Genomic DNA, 19493 nt, shown 5'->3' on the forward strand with positions numbered 1-19493 from the left:
AACAAATAACCGTCCGAGCAAACGTTTACGAATCCCTCCTGGGTCCTTCTTCAAGCTATGAATCATTTGTAACAATTAATCAGAACAAAGACCAGCCATTTGGAATGATATTCCATAATCAGCTGAAATATCATTCCAAATAGCTGGTCTTCATTCTGATTAATCGTTACAAACAATTCATAGCTTGAAGAACGACCTAGGAGCAGTGGTGATATTCAGCGGGTTCGCACAGGTTCGGCCGAACCCGTTGGTAAAATTTTCAGTTTCCCGAACCTTGTTAAACACACGTAACATTTCTCAGTAGTTTTGTTTCTTTTAAAAATTATATTAAAATATACGTATTATACTCTGTAACACTACTAAACTAGAGCCTTACACCCCGTTCGCACCAAGCATTTCAATCTAAATTGTGAGCAAGGTCGTCATAAGAGAGATCCCACAATCTCATGCACGTGAGATAATACAAGATGGCTGTGGAACACATGTCGGGCTATGGACAGCGAAATAGAAAGGATATTGTATTTTGAGAGACGATGACATCTGTCTATTCGGGGTAAAAATTTCTCTGCCAAAAAAAAAAAAAAAAAAAGTCAATAGCATTAATATACTATTATTACCTGATCTTCGCCCAGGACCCCTTACATTCCAAATACGCCACTGATTATTAGATATATCCCAAGAAAAGGTATTGTATTTATTTCTAGCCAAAACTTCCATTTTGTTCGTCGGTGATTGTTAGGGAAAAATTTTCTGCTAGCGAACCCTTTGTTAAATATTTCGAATATCATCACAGCCTAGGAGGAATCCAAAAACGTTTGCTCAGACAATTATTTGTACTTCACGCCAGTTAAAGGTTTATGAGAGATTAATAGTATTGATTACTTCATTAAATTAACCACATCGGCTAATTCAATTTTATCTTATCAAAAGATAGTAAATTTTACTGTGATGATGTCAATAAAATATATGCTTATGACATAAATTTACTTTCCAGACCATAGCGAGACTGTATCATACTCACTACAAGCCTATAAGTAAGCCAGAAATTAAATTAATGCAGTTTCAGTTTTATTCAGTTTAATTAAAATTTTTAAAATAAAATATTTACCATATTGTAATGATTGAAATAAAAATTATCTCTCACATATGCAGATTTAGCAAGTAGAAAGAAGAAATGAATTAAATAAGACCAATAAGTCAGCTGACTACAAACAGCAAATGCTTTCCAAGAAAGGAATTTATTTATAAAACCTAAAAAAATAGAAAAAAGAAAATTAGAAAATATAAAACAGACATAAAATTACAGTGGTGTAGCGAACATAACTGGCATCTGGGACACGACACTTTATTGGCGCCCCCTCCAGAAACACATATAGTTTAGCTTGGAGACCATTTGGACACTCCTCTGTGAGTGGCGCCCGGTGCATGATAGACATCCTTGCAGAGGCCGGATGGCTGAGCGGTCAAGGTTAGCAGCCTGCTGCTCTGGGGGACCCGGGATCGAATCCGGACGGGTCAAAAAATCCCCAGGAATATTTCGGGGGGTGATCTGTCCGGATATGTCGGTCCCCGTCCCATACCACCTGGCCGCCCCATTGTGGGCCTGGCCGAACCCATAATGGGCTTGTTATAAGAGGCCCTCTTAGTGCCCACAGGGTGAAAAGAGTTAAAAAAAAAAAAAAAGAAGACCCTCTTGCACCCCCCTTGCTACGCCACTGTAAAATTAATAACATTTTTATTATTAATCAACATATCATTCAAGTATCATCATAACTGATATTTGAACAAATTATATTAAATCATTCATTTATCTATTTTTTAACTGTTGATTTCTAGTTTTTAATTTTAAAAATTGTATATATTTTATTAATTTACAGTACAGATATGTCATTTGTAATGATATTGAAAAGAGTCGTGGAGCATTTTAGTATGTCTGTAGGAATTATTGGGTTATTAGAAGAGGTGGCCCCACATAAAGGCAAAAATGTTAATGCCTACAGCAGTGATTCTCAACCTTTTTTTGTCATGATACACTTTTAATAATTTAAAAATTTGGCAGCACACACGGTTACTTCGGTATGTACTGCAGGACAACCAGTGATGTCATAATAGTGATTTTTAAACGCAGTTGGTTATTTAGGTCTCATTTTCTGAACGCTTTGGTAACTACCGTCAGTTACTGGTAACATCAGTTACAATTTCCAAGAGTGCTCTAAGAAGATAGAACCGATTAAACTACTTGTCTGACGTCGCATATGTATGGATATTTTCAGTGGTGGCACACTTCAAAAATGGCCTACAGCCTTGTGCTTGCAAATTTGGTAGTATACTTTAGTGGTTGAATCATCAAATTAGTAATATTAAGAATATAATTCTACTGATACCTGCTGCATCTGTGGAATAATTATTATGAAAGTTAGCCACTTTAAATGAGGACCCCCTGTAATTGTAATTTAAAATTGGTGAAAAATCCACTTGATGACATAACCCACACTACTTTCAATTTATCTTTTAAATACAGATAACCTGTGGGTTATCTGTAAGAAATTATGGTAATTCAATTTTATATTTTATGTAATTGGATTGCAATTTGAAAAATTGTAGAACTATAAATTCCCACTGTCGTTCGTCTGTCTGTCTTTCGTTAATCTTGTGAATGGAGTTAGATAGATGTAAGATGAGACTAAATATGGAAACTTTAAGGGCAGAAGTCCTGATTAACTATATATGAACTTCTAATGCAAACCAAAAGTCTTGTTATTTCAATTCAAAAATGTTCCCCCGAAAGGTGTTAGAAGGATTACTGGTGTGAGGTTAGCTGATTGGGTGGAAAGTGTCACGACAATGGAGCGGTCAATACTGTCATGTAGAAGTAGAAAGACTCACTGAGGCAGGTTTTCCATCTCAAACTGTTTAATATTACAAAAAGTTTCTTACAACGTTTTGCAAAGTTCGAAATAACACAGCTTGGGAAGTGAGATAAAAGTACACACAAGAGTCTGACGTTCAGTATGAAGTTTTTCCTTCTGTCTGTTGTTGACGGACATTGCTATTGATGGCCCCGGGGCATACAGCACAGCTTTGATCGGAAGTCTCGAGAGAAAAGGTGAATCTCAGTAAGTACCGATTAAACTGGAGGGCGGAAAGCCTCCCGAAGATCTCTCCATCAAGCATCAATTTACAGGATAAAAGAATGACGAACCAAGAACCTCTCATCCTTGAAACGCACAGTTTTATAAGTTTTTCCCTTAAAGCTACCCTTTCATTGGCCCTTACTTGTCACCGGGGGACAATTCGAAACCGATCGGAGGGCACAGGAGAGGTCAGTTTCGCAACTAAATATGACTCCTCTCCAACCACGTTTCCCTCAACTTTAGTCTTTTCTATTGTTTAAATAATTTACGGAAAAAACTTCCATTGTTTAATCGAGATCTTTAATTTCTCCCCTTTGAGTTGAAAAAGGAGATTCTTTTTCCTTTTATTGCTCGATTGACAGTCCCCATTTGCAGTGGTGATATTCAGCGGGTTCGCACAGGTTCGGCCGAACCCATTGTTAAAATTTTCAGTTTCCCGAACCTTGTTAAACACACGGAACATTTCTCAGTGGTTTTGTTTTTTTTTAAATTATATTAAAATATACGTATTATACTCTATAATACTACTAAACTAGAGCCTTATACCTCATTCGCACCAAGCATTTCAATCTAGATTGTGAGCAAGGTCGAGGACTATGTCTTGGTGCGATCTCTCTCGACTGTTTCAATCTCGACTGAAACGAGGTTTAATCGCGATCGATTCAAGAGAGTTCTTGAAACTAGATCCAGTCATAAGAGAGATCCCACAATCTCACGCATGCAAGATAATACAAGATAGCTGTAGAACACGTGTCGGGCTATGGACAGCGAAATAAAAAGGATATTGTATTTCGAGAGATGATGACATCTGTCAATTATCAGCAGTGCCATTTGGGGTGAAAAATATTTCTCTGCCTAAAAAAAAAAAGTTGACATCACTAATATACTATTGTTAGCTGGTCTTCGCCCAGGGCTCGTTATGTTCCAAATATGCCACTGATTATTAGATATATCGCAAGAAAAGGTATTGTATTTATTTCTAGCCAAAAACTTCCATTTCGTTTGTCAGTGATTATCAGAGAAAAATTTTCTGCTTTGTTAACTATTTCGAATATCACTATGCTGACTTCCCTCGGGGACCTCACACTGGCATGACTCTATTGTTAAAGGAAAAGTATGATGTACAGAGGCAAGCCACTACTGATTTGAGGTGGAGAGTATATATTTTAAATTAAATACATTAAAAATATGATTAAAAATTTCAGGTTGGCATTGTGACAATGTCACAATAAATAATTGCTCATTTGTAATGTAAAAAATATTTGTTCAAATATCAGAACTATAGTTAATATTCTTTATTTAAAATGTTTACTTTTAATCATTCAACTCATTTGTAAGGTAAAGATGACACGAGTAATGTATCTGGCCATTATTCTAGTCATTGTTGAACTTTCAAATGAATTAAAGAAATATCTGTTTGGTTTACTTAACAAAGCAGTTTATTAAGGAGTAATTAATAATTTTACATTATGTATTCCGAGACCATGTCTTCTTTTATTTGTTTTTTCCTCACAACTAGGTGTATTAATGGACACAAGCAGGGCCGGATTATCAAATAGACAAAGTAGGCAAATATCTAGGACCTGTAATTCGGAGGGGCCTGGCTTTGGTGCAGAAGATTTCTCTGCTTTAAAACAAGTTAAAAACTACTTAAGAAATTCGATAGGACAGAAAGGGATGTATTTAAGAATGCTCACTAAGTTCTGCTAGATAAGCCATTATCTAAAAGAAAAGAAAAAAAAAAAGGTCAACAGCTACTCATGCATCTATAGGAATGTACGCCACGAGATCTCGCTCCATCTAAAAATCTTCCTAGGGCCGCCTCTCGTGGTAGTATTGATGTATGGTTATGATTTATTTTCTAAATCTAAACTTATACATTGCGACATCGCATATTCAATATAGCGTTCAAGTTGCTCGAGTGCGAAGATATTACAATTCAATAGTGTTTTATAAAAGAGTTAAAAAGGGTGACACCACGATATCCGCACCAGGTGTCATCCATGCTAGCTACGCTAATGTCACATTATATAAAATTTGTTTAGAAGCAACTTATTTAAATGGGGCCCCAATTTAAATTTTGTCTAGGATCTGCTAGAGGCTTAATCAGGGGCTGGACACAAGGCATTCTTACATCATCTTTATTTCCGGCCTATCGAAGATTTGGATCTTTGAAAGGCTGGAAATAACCATCTTTATGGTTATTTCCAGCCTTTCTCTATGGTTATTCTTTGGCCTATGGAAGATTCAGAAATGAAGATGATGTAAAAATGCCTTGTATCCATTAATACACCTAGTCATGAGAAAAAAAACTAGTAATTTTACATTTTAGAAGTATTTAATATGTTTATTTTCATAAACTCATTATAATTATATAATTAAACTCTAAAATACTCACCCGAATGTCCTGTCGAACAAGAATATGTCACCCAAGCTAGTCCTATACTCCAAACACTTCTATGAATGGAAGAATACAATATAATGGTTGGTCTACTATTATATTTTCTGTATGAATATATTACTGCTATATTGCAAAATATTGCAACTATCCAAGCAATGACTTGATAAGTCTGGAATTTAAAAAGAAAACAAGTAACTTTAAATGAAAATTAATTTTAAATTAAAGTTTTTTGTATCTTGCATATTAAATATAATAATTCTTAAACAATGTGAAAAAGTTTTGGAATGTATTTCCATGAATAAAATGAACCTTATTAAATAATTACACTTTTAAGAATTATCCTGCAGTTTCTGTTTCAGTTGCAGTTTAAATAATGTATATTATTATTGAGCCCGTGTAACACCATGGTATCGAGAGGTAAAAATAAAAAAAAAATTAACATGAAGTTTTGTGTACATAGAAAGATTTTCATTTTCAAGAGTCAATACAGGCAAGAATACCTGTATTGACTCTTTTGTCTGACAGTTAACGAATCCTAAAACATGTATAAACATAAGAGAATCTTTATTCAGAATTTATATAGATACATATAAGGGTAAAAAAAAACATGATATATAAATCAAGTAACCAACACCTTATTCGACGGGAGTTTATTAAAAAGCAAATGTTTTCGATCTATTCCATAGATCATCCCTCGGCAACGAATAAGGTGTTGGTTACTTGATTAATTAATTTTCTGAGTGCGTTTCTGTTCCATGATATATAAGGAAATTAACAAAATTTCAGATGACGGTTAAATAAATGAAATACATGGAGAATGACAACAACATAATAATGTCTAGACAAAACTAAATATGCTACTTTGTTCTTGAATATGTCCACCTCTTAAATTGATTCAAGACAAGAGTCCTTTCTGGGTCCAGAGTCCAGTGTTGTTGGATCACATATATCTGATAGAGATCATCTAGATCAGTGATGGGCAAAGTACGGCCCGCGAAAGTATTTAATCCGGCCCGCCGAGGGTCCATCGACATGGATAGTATATGGCCTGCTATAATTACGTTTTGACGGTCGAGAAGTATAAAATAGCTTCTACTTAGTAGAATAATAGATGCATAACGTATAGGTGAAGCTAAACTAGCCGCGTAGTTCAAGTGTTGCGTAATACGGGGCGCAAAGCGTGGTGAAATGAGAAGCGCGGGCGACGGGGGCGAGTGAACTCGGTCGCCACTCGCCAGCTGTCACTGACCGAGCCGCACGTTTTACGTTAATTTTGTCTCTTGTTCTTGCTTGTTCGCGTAACGCTTTACATTCATAATCGTTTTTAAAAAAATCTGCGCTTTTGGGATAATGGCGTATAAAAAACGAAAAGTCCGAGTGTCGTCTGTTTAAAGAAGAGTGGGCTTGGAAATACTTTTTTACGGAATACAATGGTAAGCCAGTGTGTCTTATTTGTAATGAAGCAGTGGTGGTATTTAAAGATTTTAACCTTGCTCGTCATTTCAACACCAAACATTCAAAAACCAAATATGCTTTGATGAATGACGCAGAAAAAAAGGTAAATGCAAAATACCTAAATAAAAATATCTGCTCAACGGAATGTGTTTATAAAGCAAAACACTGCTCAAAAGACTTCTACACTGGCTGGATATGTTGTGGCTTATAAAATAGCTAAAAATAACAAACCATACTCGGAAGGATAATTTGTAAAAGATTGTATGGTGAGTATGATTAAAATTTTATGTCCAGAAAAAATTAGAGTTTGAGTCTGTCAGCTTATCGCGAAAAACAGTAACAACGCGAAATGATGCCATTGCATCAAACTTGTCGACTCAATTTAGGCAGCGTATAGAAAACTTTAAATATTTTTCCGTGACGATGGATGAAAGTACGGATAGAAGTGACACTGCTCAATTATTAATCATTAGAGGCGTTGACGACAAATTTAATATTACTGAAGCTTGTTTGCAATCGATAAAAGGAAAAACGATGGGGCAAATAATTTATAACGAATTTTCCGAAGGTCTTCAAAATTTAAATGCGCCTATTTCAAAATTATGCAATATAACTACAGATGGAGCCCCAAATATGGTTGGAAAAAACGCGGAATTTTCAGGTATTTTTCGGAACCAGAATCCTAATCACGATGTTGTATTTTTACATTGTATAATTCACCAGGACGTCCTTTGTAAAGCTGCAATAGATATTACCCATGTACTTAATGTGGTTTTAAAACTAATTAATACGATTCGATCTCGGGGCTTGGTACACCGACAATTCGAAGAATTTCTGATTGAAGTCGACGCAGATTATTCTGACCTTCTTTACCACACGAAAGTAATACGGTTAAGTTGTGGATAAGCATTTGAACGGGTTTGGAATTTAAAAGAGGAAATACAAGATTTTTTAAAGAATAAAACAGACAAATGGTCTGATTTCCAAATCTTCGAAGACAAAGATTGGCGTACCCCTTTTTGCATTTTTTACCAATTTGCTCGAACACTATAACAAATTAAATAAAAAATTGCAAGGAAAGAACCAATTTATAGATGAGACTTGGGGTTGTCTGAAATCATTTAAAACTCAGCTTTTTCTGTTTTATAACTGCATGGCGAAGAACGATTTAACTCACTCTCTGCGTTTAAAATCCATGTCACCAGTGAGTGAGAACAAACTAAAAGAATTCAGTCAGGCGTTGAAAAAACTTCACACAGAATTTGAAACTAGGTTTCAAGATTTTAAGAACATTCAATCATCGCTAGATGTTTTCTCGATGCCGTTTAATGTAGATCCGGAAAATGTATCTGCAGAATTGCAGTTGGAAATTATTGAAATGCAGTGCAGTACCCATTTAAAGCAATTGTTCTTGAATTCCACAAAACTAGATTTTTATAGAGCACTGCGGAAATCTGAATTCCCAAAGATGATTGCTCACGCCCAGAAAATTATGGCGATGTTTGCGTCGTCTTATGTGTGCGAACAGACTTTTTCGACCATGAAATTGCGGAAAAACTCAATCAGAAACCGATTGACTGATGAACACCTTTTCGCACTGCTGAAAGTTGCTTCGTCACAGCTGGAACCTGCTTTCGAAAATATTATGGAAAATCAAAAACAATTCCATATGTCTCACACGCCTACCATGGCAGGGCCTTCGAATAAAAGTTAAATTAATTATTATTTAAGGTAAAAGGTAATTTGTAACATTTGTGTGTGTGAAGCTTCGGAAATGGGTCTAGAATTTGTGCAAAAAGGGGAAAAGAAATTTTTTTTCTCGTTGTTTTGGAATAGAAGCCAATAATAATAATTATTATTATTATAAATTTATGTTGAAAAAAACCATCAACAAGAAAAAACGGGAAAACGAAAAATGAATGTTTTATGTCCATAAAAGGGTATGTCTGTAGAGATTTCCAAGAAAGTCGGACTTCTCAGGTTAAAACAATAGATGAATTTGAGTACTTAGATCGAACATCTTCGATAGGAATCGAATTGTCAGTCGATGTTGACTCATCCGATGACCGGGGTTCCGATCTCGTTACAATGCGTAACGAGGGGGGACCAATTAGAGAGCGGAGGCAAGTCGACATCGACCTATCGAAACGTTCGATCTGGGACTCAAAGGAAAGTATAAAACCCCGAGAAAAAGAGGAGGTGACGTTCTCGGTCATTAGCTTACCTCACGGGCTTTTGGGTACGGGCCAATTGTTCTTCCCCTCCCTTCAATATCCCTGAAGGGGTTTTGATTAACCCTGAGCCTCTCCTTCTCAGGCTGGGATAAGTCTCCCACTTCGGGCATAAGCACTGCCCCCGTTCTCTTGTGTACGTCCTCTCCGGGCATCAAGCTGACGCGCGGATACTGTACTTTCATTTTTCTGTGATTTCCCACTCTGTTGCATCTGTACTCGTCCATGTTCAGTACTATTTCAATTGTAAACTATTGTAATTGTATGTTTTCTCCCTGGTTGTGCCTCTGGCAGGTACAGGGAATTGTAAATTATTCAGTCAATAAACATGAATGAATGAATGAATGAATGAATGTTCTTGGTCATTAGTTCTCTCAGTACTTGGCTTGTCCTATCTTGGACATGTGTGCTTCTGTAAAATTAGAAGGGAACTTTTCGGACATCGAGGAAACAACCTCTCTGTCGTGTCGCCTAGAGCCATCCAGGTTCCTCGGAGAAAAATCACCTGAAGTCGTGCCCAACGCCTCGGGGTCTACGATCATTTCACCGTCCACGCCGAACTGTAGGAAAAGAAATCCCGAATATTCAAACTTTATCTGGACTTAATTCTTGTGCTTTGTGCTGTGTTACCCCTTTGTTCAAGGAAATATTGTAAGAAATTTTTATTTTATTAAACGGTTTTGAGATGGAAAACCTGTCTCCGTGAAATCCTTCCACTCCCACACGGCAGTGTTGACCACTCGATTGTCGTGACATCTTTTCACCCAATCGGCAAACCTCACATGTGTAATGCTGTAATGTTTTTATAATATTATGATTAAAAGCTTTGACACAAAATGCATTTTTTCTATAATTCTGGCCCTCCTCTAGAATTTCTTAAACTTTGTGGCCCCCCATTAAAAAAGTTTGCCCACCACTGATCTAGATACAGATATTCCAAAAAATCTGTAATGATATATGCACTAAGTCAGTCTTACTCTATAATCCTCTCACACAGAACTACACTTTCTAAAATTCAAACTCCCACTTTTATCTCAACCAGGAAATGATGTTGGGTTTCCAGTTTCTATCAGAAGCTATCCTCTAGTACCATCTAGTGGCATGAGGTCCTGTGTAACACTCAAGCTCCTGTCAAAATTTTAATGAGTATTTTTAATCAGACCAGGAAGTCAAACTTTGACTTTGGCACTCATAGAAATGACAAAATTAAGATGAAATTGGAAAAAAAATACTTCGGAAAGAAGAAAATGTCAAATGAAAATAACTAAAATTCCTAGGTGTCAAGACGGAAAACAATGTTCAAAAATAGTTTCAAAGTTTGCAAAACATCACTTGGTCAGAGTTGAGTTGAATACAATGATCAATCTTTCTTGTGACCTGATCTGGTCCAATTTCACTTGGATATAAAGAAAGAACCAATCAGAAAGCAATGAGAAGAAACTGAATCCAATTAGAATGGATTTTCTTCTCCAAACTTTGCAACACAGGATCTGTTCCTTTCTCTGTTTTTCTGCCACCATTTGTCCTTATATTCCATGTCCAATTCATTGCCATCCTTATCTTTAATCTACTGATCTAACTACTACCAGTTCCATCTCAAGATTTGTCAATGATACGGCCCCAAGAGCGAAGACTTGTTGAGGAACCATTAAAAAACATTCACAGAAACTGAAACAAGATAACTAATAATTTACCTAGTGCTTCAACACTTCTAGAAAAAACAAACGTTTTCAGTCTCTTCACTGACCCTCTTCAGATATACGAGCAGAAAAAAAAAATATGAAAGATTTTCCAATACTTCAATAGAATTTTAATTCCTTCAAATTCTTTTTTCTGTAAATTTATTATTATGCAAATTATCACAAGTAGTTGCAAAGGAAGTCGACTATAGGGAAGACTCTGACTCCCGCAGTAGCCTACAGGTAAAGATAAGTTATGAGATGTGCACGTCAGTGTTTATGGAACTTCCTCATCAATTATGAATGTTTCATGATTAAGCCCTTTCAGGAATTATTTAAGATTTTTGCAATTTTACTATAATGTAATATACTGTAATGTTCTCTTGCAGTTTTGGGGATGGTATTGATTAATAAAGATGACACAATGAATTCAGTCCAAAAATGGCATTATGTATTTTATTTCTAAAAACCCCGAAATTTCCAACGATGAAAATATTGGAAAAGTTCATGTTTCTGTAATAATTTTCTTTATATGTATTACTTTTCAATGTTAGTAGTTTAAATCAAATAAAAACTCTAAAATAGTAGATGAAGCTTCCAAAATAATTATCTGACTACATCTCTACAGAGAACAATATTTTATGCTTTACATTTATGTAACGGGCTATTTTTCCACATAATCACCCTCGATATTTAGATACTTACCCTATCGTGTGATGAATTTTTGTACAGGTACTCCTCACTTTACGACCTATCTGCTTAACTACCACTCGCACTTATGACCAATCGAGTTTCAACCTGCAATTCAAGGAATTCCCTTTCTCGGCTTGAGTGTCAGTCAGTGGTGAATGGTGACATGCGCACTAAGCGTACTATAATAGTCTTTTTATGAATAAATTTGAAGTTTTTTGCATAATTTGTATAATTTTACAACGATTCTATATTCCCGGCACAAGCTCCTCGCTTATCGACCAATTCGCTTAACGACGTAGTCGTCGGAACGGAACTCGGTCGTAAAGTGAGGAGTACCTGTATTTCCAAGTGCCTAAATGGATGACTAGGAGGAAAAATAGCCAATGATATGTAGATGTGAAATATTAAAGTTTTTTCATAACACTCAAACGAATCTCGTATATGAAATTTTATTTGTATTGTTTCTAAGTCTCAAATCAGAAAAAAAATTTAAAGGATATTTAACTGTAGCTTATTTAAAATGCAGTAACATCATATTTTAAATGAACTGTCACTTACCATTTTCAAATTAGGTTTTGGATATTTAAAAATAAAAAATCCAACTCCCATTCCAATAATATAAACAGGTAAATGGCTGTATGGCTTTATATATATAAGATCTAAATAAGGATTCTGATTCTGTAATCTGTAAAAATGTTCGAAAAATTATTTTAAACTATTTTAGAGAATAAGAGAGAGAGAGAAAGTAATTGTACTCACTTTAGATCATCACCAATGAGAACATTAAGTAAAGGTAAATTGTAAATCTCTGTTACAGCTGCTGTTATTATCATAGATATAAGAAGAAGAACTATTCCAAGAACTAAACCAATTAATTTCCATCTACAGCAGAAATAAATACACAAAAATAATAGAAAAGAGCAAGAACATATGCATAAAACTTCACTTTCTTTCTTTTAAGGAAAAGTACAGTTCTAAAGATTGGAAATTGGGAGAGGTATACAAGTTCTAAAACTTTACTTGTCTTTATACCTCCCGATTTCCAATCTCTTATGTACAGATCTGTTAAAATCAAGTTTATTTCTTTAAATTACTAGCATTATTAGCATAAATTAAAGAAATAAGCTTGTATTTGTTTTCTCGTTTTCTTATAAAATTTTTCTAATTATATACAGGGTAATCAAAAATTATACAGTATAGAGGAAGTAATTACATGCAATTTTGACCTTATACACAGGGGTTAATTTGAATTAGTCTGAGATACAGGGAATTAAAGTAAAATGTTCAGGACTTTGAATAGTCAAAGTTTTTTTGAATTAATGTTATTTTACCAAAAAAGTCATTCATATTCAAATTCAGCTTTTCTTTTAGCTTTGAATCTTCAACAACTTTGCGAGGACCTGAACGGGGGATATCAATCAAGAATTTAAAGAGCTCCTTTCCCGATACGAACAGGAGAGATTAGATGTCTCAATCAAACAATAGATTTTTTGTGTAAATCATTTTAAACAATAGAAGGGAATAAAGTCGAGGAAAATGCGACTGAAGAGGAATCATATTCAGTCGCGACGTTGACCTCTCCCGCGCCTTCCATATGGTTTCGAATTGTCACCAGGTGACAATGAGAGACCAATGGAGAGGTGACTTTAGGTAAAAACGGTATAAAACCATTGTTTCAAGGATGTTTTTGGTTCTTGGATCCTAGTTTCCCCCTCTTGGCCGTGTGTGCTCCCGAAATATTTGGGATACGGACCTTCCGGATTTTGTGTAAGCATCGTCAACTGTGGTGTCTCTTAGCAATCTTCAGATTCGTCAATTCATCCAGGGATTGCCATCGAACCATGTTCTACGCCCCGGGGCCTACAGATTGTCCACTGACACATCGAACTGCCAGCGATGAAGACACAGAATTCTCAAACTTTATTCCCCGCAATTCGGATTGTGAATCTCTTCACACAAGAACGGTTTGTAAGGTCTTTATGTTTTTATTAAACGGTTTTTAAATGGTAAACCTGACTGGTGAGTCTGACTATGCCCACCCGACTGTCGTGACAAAATTTTCTCACCCAAATCGGCTAACCTTACAACTTCACCAAATTTCTGGTATTTTAGAAATGAATTATTTAAAAGAGTTAGAATTGACAATTTGCCAAATGTCCAATTTTCTTCCAAGTTAAAGTGTTTTTCTAAATAAGTAATTGCCAAAGAAATAATTTAAAGCCATTCATAATCTTTGGAGATTCAACATTGTCTAATTTTTTAAAATGTCAATGAACTTGAAAGCCAAAGAATTCATCATATCCAGATTTTAGCTTATTTCTTAGATTGTACAGTACATAACATGTGCAAGATGCCGTAATGTATTTGATATAAAAAAGTTACTCAGTACAAAAATAGTTTTTAATACATGTTTCTCTCTTGGCAACCATCACGACATTAAATACTTTCTCTCATAATTGGAGCCGTCGAAAGCTGGCTATATGAGATAGAGTGGTCTCCCTTTATCCCTCAACGGGTTCCTTTTGCTTTTGAAATACTTATAAAATATTTTTTAAATTAATAAATAGATTTATTAAAGATCTTATCTTTCGCTAGTAAAAATAACATCGATTTATTTGGGGAGTAATTAACACTGGCCTCCAAGTTCGTAGAAAAGGTTTTAGTTCCCTTACTCTCGATAGCCTTTGCAAAAGTGTGCCTAATTCCATTTCGTAACAAGAATTAAAATATCTTCCGCTGGACTCTCACCCTAATGCAATTTGACCCTGGATTACTAGAAGCGATGTGCCGGATCAGCGAATTTATACTGTAATTTGGTATTTTCCTGGAAAATGAAACAGAGCTCTGCTGCATAGGTTTTTCTGTTTCGGCCTCATACAAAAACACAAATGGCATGACACAAACAACTGCCAGTGTTCGGTGGTTTTAATCACTCGGCCACCGGCCTAACAATTCCGGTAACCGGTTAGAACTGTAAGGCTATGGCCTTACAGAAGTGGTCCTCAACGTTTCTCGTATCGTGGACCCCTAATATCCCTCACACTAATTCTCGATGACCCACACTCCTACAAAAAGTACAATTTCCCTACTAACAGGGACCCCAAGCACATCTTTAATAAACTCATTAGTGTAGTAAAAATATCGAAATTTAAATTTGGGCCATGTCTAGAGACCATAGATTGCCAGTGTGGCACAGGTGCAGGGTGCACCAGCATAGCTTGGAACTTAAAACCTTCCAGAGATGGCGTTCAAAAACGAACGAGAATATCAGTTATTTGCCCGAAAATTCCCCAGAAAAAAATGTTTGAAGTCAACACTGTACATAGGGCCACCTAATTCAAACTTACCCAAGTCCCAATGAAGTTATAATGCTATGGTTTCGACTTTTGAGCCATCCAGATAAATTGTGCATAGTTACTCTCTACAAACCTCCAAAAATATATGCTACATTCAAACTCAGACTCTCACTCCTCCCCTCGATTTCCTCCCCAGAAATTGCCAAACCGGGTTGGGCCAAATTTTTCATAGTTACTCTCTGTCATCCTGCAGGATGGCAGAGAGTAACTATGAAAAATTTGTAACCAATAAAACTGAATCCTCTCCCCGAGTTTCCAGGTAACTCCGGGCATTCTTTGCTAGTAGTTTATTAAAATCTAAACCAAATAAAGTCCCTCGTAAGATCTAAACAAACAAACCATGAATGATATATTAATTGAAAAATACAATGAAATTTGGAAGGATAAGTAAATATCCCTTCCTAAAGAATAAATTGGATATTCTTAATTCTAAGGAGCAGTCTCATTTTTTGGACATTATCCTGAAAAATTCGGCGTAATTAATCGATCCGTCGTTATCGACGTCAGCCAGGCGAACCATTTCTTCGGCATCAATGTAACCGTCGCCATCTTTGTCGAACAGAGAAAACGCCTCTCTGAATTCGGCGATCTGCTCCTCCCTTAATTCGTTGGCCATCGTTCTGTGTAGAAAAATAGCCGATTCGAATAATAATAGATTTATTTACCACTCGATATAACGAGAATTGTCGCCGGTTACGTACTTGTTTCGATGCGCGCGCTCGTTTGAAAAGATCAAAATCCTTTTTTACAATGGCGCCAGTCGTACTTCCGATAAAAGTTTCTGCCCTAAATATACGGCAACGAAAGAATGCAGTATATTAAATACACAGTAATTGCGACAAAATTCGTGTGCACGAGGTCAATTTTACGTGCAATTTAAAAGAAACGACGAAGAAATACTTCTGAGAAGTAATTATCGACAGCTTTCTCGGCAGATAAACTAAACCACGTAAATTTTTGCCGAGCATAAACCTTTTTATTTAACGTTTTCAACCCATTTCCTCAGGTTTTAGAACACGATATAAATGTTCCGAAATGGAACGCACCGTTTTCCGAATTTATAACATTTTCAAATTTAAAACAAATGAAAAGAACTGCGTTTATTAAAATGAATGAAAAAATAAAAAGATAGTAAACAGAGTTAACCACAAATAATACATTTAAGGGTTTTTAAGTCCCATTCTTTCTTCTATTATATATTTTCACGCTATTGGAAGCGTACAAGAACGAAACTCGTAACAATTCTCGTTATATCGAGTGATAAAGAAATCCGTTATTATTCGAATCGGCTATTTTTCTACGTAGAACGATGGCCAACGAATTAAGCCAGGAGCAGATCGCCGAATTCAGAGAGGCGTTTTCTCTGTTCGACAAAGACGGCGACGGACACATCACCACGGAAGAACTGGGCACCGTCATGAGATCCCTGGGCCAAACTCCCACCCAAGCCGAATTGCGCGAAATGATCAAAGAGGTGGACACCGACGGAAGCGGCAGCATCGAATTTGCCGAGTTTCTGACTTTGATGGCCAAGAAGATGAAGGAGGCCGACGACGAAAACGAGATCATCGAGGCCTTCAGGGTCTTCGACAAAGATGGCGACGGTTACATCCGTGCCGAAGAACTTCGCGACGCCATGATGAATCTGGGAGAAAAGATGACGGCCGAAGAGGCCGAAGAAATGATTCGCGAGGCAGACATCAATAACGACGGATTGATTAATTACGCCGAATTTGTCAGGATGATGTCCGAAAAATGAAATTCAAACACAGAAATTCCATTTGTTCTTTCGGACGATATATTTACTTATCCTTCTAAATTTCAATAAAATTGCAATTTTAAGTTAATATATCACGTGTGGTTTATTTTCTTTGGATCTTACGAAAAACTTTATTTGGTTTAGATTTTAATAAACTACTAGCAAAGAATGCCCGGCGTTACCTGAGAACTTGGGGAGAATATCACTTGTATTCTTTACAAGGTAGCGTGTGTTTCCCTGCAGGATGACAGTAACTATGAAAAATTTGGTCCAAACCAGTTTGGCAATTTGTGGGGAGGAAATCAAAGAGAGGAGTGAGAGTCCGAGTTTGAAAGTAGCATACATTTTTTGAAGGTTCGTAGAGAGTAACTGTGCAAAATTTATCCGAATTGCCGAAAAGCCAAAGCCAGGTAGTGTGTTATAACTTCGTGGGGACCCGGGTAAGTTTGAATTAAGTGGTCCTATGTACGGTGTTGACTTCAAACATTTTTCTTTGGGAATAATTTAGTAAAATATTTCAAAAAGAGCTGCTTGTAGCTGAGGAGATAACAGATAGGGCCCAATTAGGAAATCATCCAGAATTCCAGCCCATGGGATGATTGCAAAATATTGTTGATGTTTATTGTTAAATGTTATATGTGGGGGTTTTCTGTGACAAAATATGACTATTGTTTGCATTGTACAGGCCTCTTGAGTGAAAGAGGTTTTCTCAGTAAACATAAATTTTATGAAATTCTGCTTTGATGAAGAAAGCGACAAATAAATTCAATTCGTGCACGATAGTCTTTACGGCAAGGTGCTTATAGATGTACGAAATGATGTAGATAAAAACTGCTCTTGCAGATGTTCTTCCATAGTATGTCTTGAAATACTTGGAAGACATTAGCAATTTCTCTGACACTAATAAAGGAATCATTTTCAAGTTACTATTAATACAATGCTACTTCTTCATGTCATGGTGTATAAACTGTTTTAAAGTGCCCAGTATTCATTCTGTTAACTACACAAATATTTTTTCACAATGATGAACTGGGGTAAAGATTGAATGAAGAAAAGATCTTTGGTTAAGAAACCATTGATGATCACTGTTTTTCTCTCTTGTTTCCATTAGAACTATCATAACAGAAAATCATATCCATAATTAATGAAAATGCTAGCAATTTATTTTTATTGAAAATAAATTTTCACATCTTCATAACCTAACTATATTTATTTGGGTGATACCAGTTAATAATTCACAGAAAAAAGGGAGAAACTGAGTCATTAAAAATTTGTCTTCTCAGTGAAACACTGGAGCTACGAAAGCTGGATACTTTCAATTAATGTGTGAGCTCCTGTATCTCATAAAGTAATGCAAATTATCCCCTTGTTTTACAATTGACGTTGCTTTTGATTACTTCTTCTACCACTGCTCTAAGTTCATCTATGTATTTTTGAGCACTCTATATATGAAAAAACTATTATCAATTTCTTACGCTACTTTCTTTATAAACATATAGGAAAATATATAAATTTCTCTTAAACTTGAGATCATTGATTCGTGATCAAAACCTCGTATCTCCAACGAGTCAATACCATACTTTTGCAATAATGTATTGTAAAGTCAATTTCTATATACAGTGGACCCCCGATATAACGCGCATGTTGGGCGGGAAACAACACCCGCGTTATAAGGTGAACCGTGTTATACCGAGCGACGCGGTATAACACGATTCACCTCTTTACTTTAGCAATAATGTCAAGCTTTTCTTTCACACTGTAGGCTTTTCTTTTACTCATCATGCATACAATAATTAAACACTATTCAAAATACGTTCAGAACTCAATACATACACAATTACTCAATACGCAGTAACAATAAAATGCGCTACTCACTAACGCCGCACAGACCTGTATAAACGTGTTTGAGCTTATTCGCGTCGCGAACATCACCCACGCTATAACCGAGTGCGCGGTATAGTGAGCAGCACTATAACGAAGGTCCACTGTATTGCCAAAACTTTGTATTTGTACCTTCTGAGCACTCTCTCTGACATTGTTAGAAACTCACCACCTTATACTCAAAATTCCACTCCCTTGAAACAATGTTTTTTAAGCTCTCCTGTAAAATTTTAGAAAAAGCAAATACGAGGTTTTGATTGCCATATTATTTTACTGACATATTATTTATATGGTTATTTTATATAGTTTAATTCTTCAAAAATTCATAAAAGTTAGCTTACCTGAAACCAATTAATAATAAGAGGATTCCTATTAAGTGACACTGCATTAATGAGGCAAGATACCAGGAATGTGGAAGACACTAAAATGCATATACGTTTTTATATTTTCATGTGTTAAATTCTCTGATTTTTTATTTTTCCTAATTATATTTTAATATGAATTTGAAATTAAAATACAGGGAGTCTGGACTGAGACTGATGCATTTTCAATGGCTATAAATAAGATTAAGAACTACAATAAAAGTAAAGTATGCAATTCCAAGAAGACAAACTTATACCAGTTTTATTGCAAAAATGGATACAGTTCAACTTTTACTTCTTTTGAAATTTTATAATTTTGTGTAAAAACACAAACTTTTAAAAATCTACATATACTCCATCTGTTGCACAGAGAATAGTGTAATCTGTGATGCACCAATTGTGAACAGTTGAGCAAAGAACTCAAAGTTGCCAAGCTTCCTGACAAGTGGATTTCTATGAGCTTTAGAAAGCCTCCCCAATTGTCTCCACGTTTTCATCTGATAATTGGAGCTTCCCACCTCTGAGACTTTTCAACACACATC

The 19493-nt window shown here is 35.7% G+C and overlaps 3 protein-coding genes across 3 annotated transcripts in view; 1 reads left to right on the top strand and 2 right to left on the bottom strand.

Annotated features, from left to right (window-relative positions):
- Positions 1–19493, bottom strand: part of DCP2 (decapping protein 2) — a 208154-nt gene that overhangs the window by 166885 nt on the left and 21776 nt on the right. The gene's annotated exons all lie outside the window — the stretch shown is intronic.
- LOC136987379 (nose resistant to fluoxetine protein 6-like) overlaps positions 1–19493 on the bottom strand; it is a 54164-nt gene that overhangs the window by 5241 nt on the left and 29430 nt on the right. Inside the window, exons 10-14 of the mRNA XM_067285117.1 lie at positions 18931–19010; positions 12353–12475; positions 12152–12278; positions 5533–5704; positions 1109–1251 (exon numbers count right to left, since the gene is read on the bottom strand). Of these exons, the coding sequence (XP_067141218.1) occupies positions 1109–1251; positions 5533–5704; positions 12152–12278; positions 12353–12475; positions 18931–19010 (645 nt within the window). The remainder of the gene's footprint in view (positions 1–1108; positions 1252–5532; positions 5705–12151; positions 12279–12352; positions 12476–18930; positions 19011–19493) is intronic.
- On the top strand, positions 16231–16773 carry LOC136987382 (calmodulin-like). Its single transcript, XM_067285119.1, has one exon. It carries the CDS (start codon positions 16259–16261, stop codon positions 16706–16708), a length of 450 nt encoding a protein of 149 aa, XP_067141220.1. The 5' UTR covers positions 16231–16258; the 3' UTR covers positions 16709–16773.

The sequence above is a fragment of the Centruroides vittatus genome, unplaced genomic scaffold (assembly GCF_030686945.1).
Source record: "Centruroides vittatus isolate TY-2023 unplaced genomic scaffold, ASM3068694v2 scaffold_1519, whole genome shotgun sequence".
NCBI lineage: Eukaryota > Metazoa > Arthropoda > Arachnida > Scorpiones > Buthidae > Centruroides > Centruroides vittatus.

Coding starts and splice junctions, on each gene's coding strand:
- LOC136987382 (XM_067285119.1), top strand. CDS start 16,259: ATGGCCAACGAATTAAGCCAGGAGCAGATCGCCGAATTCAGAGAGGCG.